Raw genomic sequence first — 1,856 nt, 5'->3', positions numbered from 1 at the left:
TGTAAACTTTCCTCCTATACTTTCTTCTCAGAGTTTCAGATCTTACATTTAAGTCTTTAATCCATTTTGAAATCATTCTTGTAGATGGTATAAGGATGTTGTCCAGCTTCATTTTTTGCATGTGTCTGTCCAGGTTTCCCAGCACCATTAATTGAATAGACCGTCTTTACCCCATCGTACATTCTTGCTTCCATTGTCACAGATTAATTGACCTTATAGGCATGGATTTATTTCTGGGCTCTCTATTCTGTTCCATTGATCTTTGTGTCTGTTTTTATGCCAGTACCATGCTGTTTTGATTACTGTAGCCTTGTGGTATTATTTTTTTTTTTCAATTTGAAAACAGTCGCTGTTTATTATATTAACTGACCAGATTACAAAAATACCCATGGTAGATACCTCAGTTCATCCTCCTAATCAGCCTGTTGATCTGGTCTTCCCTGTTGCCAGCATCTCCCCCTTCTACAAAGTGGGTGGTCTTTTTCTTCATGCCACCTCGTGGAGAAGACAACTTGAAGGGCCAGAGGAAGTTGTTTGCTTCTTTGAAGCGTTTTCCAACAGTGTAGATCTCATGAATCAGATCCTCCATGCAGATGATGCCATATTTACCAAGAGACCGAGCAATCAATGTGTTATCTGTCAGGGCAATTCGCTGTATGCTGATTTTGCCATAACCACGCTTGTAGATCAATTCATTTACTGACTTCAGGTTTGGGTACCCCCATGCGATGTATGGCTCCACAATCCTCAGCATGTTAATGGAAGCCTTGTTGAGCTTGACAAAGGTGCCATTGAAGATCTGGCGAAGGCGAAGCAGCTGCAACACCTTCCGGACCTTTGGGCTCACGCCGTTGATGCCTCTGATCCTGATGACAAATGCCAGCTTGGGCTCCGCAGGCACGTAGAAGTTGCCGGCTTTCCTTGCCATCCTCGCCATGCGAATCTCCGTCCGGTACATCTGCCTGTATTCTTTGTGGTAGTGCTTGGCTTTTTCATAGATGAGCTTCCTCCTCGCCTTTCGAAGCATCTTTTCCGCGAACTTCTTTCTCAGGCGCTTGATCTTCAGCTCCGCGAAATTCCTGCGCTTCTTCTTCAGGGTTTCGGGCACGGGGGGGACCTTCTTCTTCTTCTCCGGTGCAGCCTCCATGGTTCCGGCCGGGAAAGCTAAGAGTTGTGGTATAATTTGATGTCAGGTATCGTATGCCTCATGCTTTGTTCTTATTTCTCAAGATTGCTGAGGCTATCCAGGGTCTTTTATGGTCCCATATAAATTTTAGGATTATATGTTCTATTTCTGTGAAAAATGTCCTGGTAGTTTGATAGGAATTGCGTTGAATCTGTATATTGCCTTAGGCAGTATGGACATTTTAATGATATTATTTCTTCCTATCCAAGAGCATAGTATGTGTTTCTCGCTATTTGTATCTTCTTTTTTTTTTTGAATGTCATAATTGCCTTTTTTATTCTTAATTTCTCCTGCATTTGGTTGCAAAAATACAGGTTCAAAACCACTTATCTGTACTCTTTGGAGCCAGACATATATATATATATATATATATATATATATATATATATATATATATATAATACATTTTTAATTTTTTTAAAAGATGAATGGACTATATATCACATATTCCAAGCAAACCATGATGATCATACAATCCAAACACCCATAGCCACATTTCCAAAATCTGAAACTTCTGGTGAGATGACCAAATAGGACAATTTAACCTCACCTGAGCCAATGTAGGGATAATACCTAACTCAGCAAGAGGCTCTGATAACCTTTATTCATCCTGCTTATTGTGACCATTCATCAGTTTGTCTCAAGACCATGTATCTTCTTTAATTTCTCT

At 40.2% G+C, this 1,856-nt stretch overlaps 1 protein-coding gene across 1 annotated transcript; it reads right to left on the bottom strand.

Moving 5' to 3' along the window:
- Positions 1-400: 400 nt before the first annotated feature.
- Positions 401-1,156, bottom strand: LOC308495224 (large ribosomal subunit protein uL30-like; the record flags this gene model as incomplete). Its single annotated transcript, XM_081043149.1, has 1 exon — positions 401-1,156. Exon 1 carries the CDS (start codon positions 1,145-1,147, stop codon positions 401-403), a length of 747 nt encoding a protein of 248 aa, XP_080899275.1. The 5' UTR covers positions 1,148-1,156.
- Positions 1,157-1,856: the final 700 nt, after the last annotated feature.

Source organism: Rhinolophus hipposideros (genome assembly GCF_964194185.1).
Source record: "Rhinolophus hipposideros genome assembly, chromosome: X".
Classification (NCBI taxonomy): domain Eukaryota; kingdom Metazoa; phylum Chordata; class Mammalia; order Chiroptera; family Rhinolophidae; genus Rhinolophus; species Rhinolophus hipposideros.
This window is presented reverse-complemented; position numbering and strand designations above follow the sequence as displayed.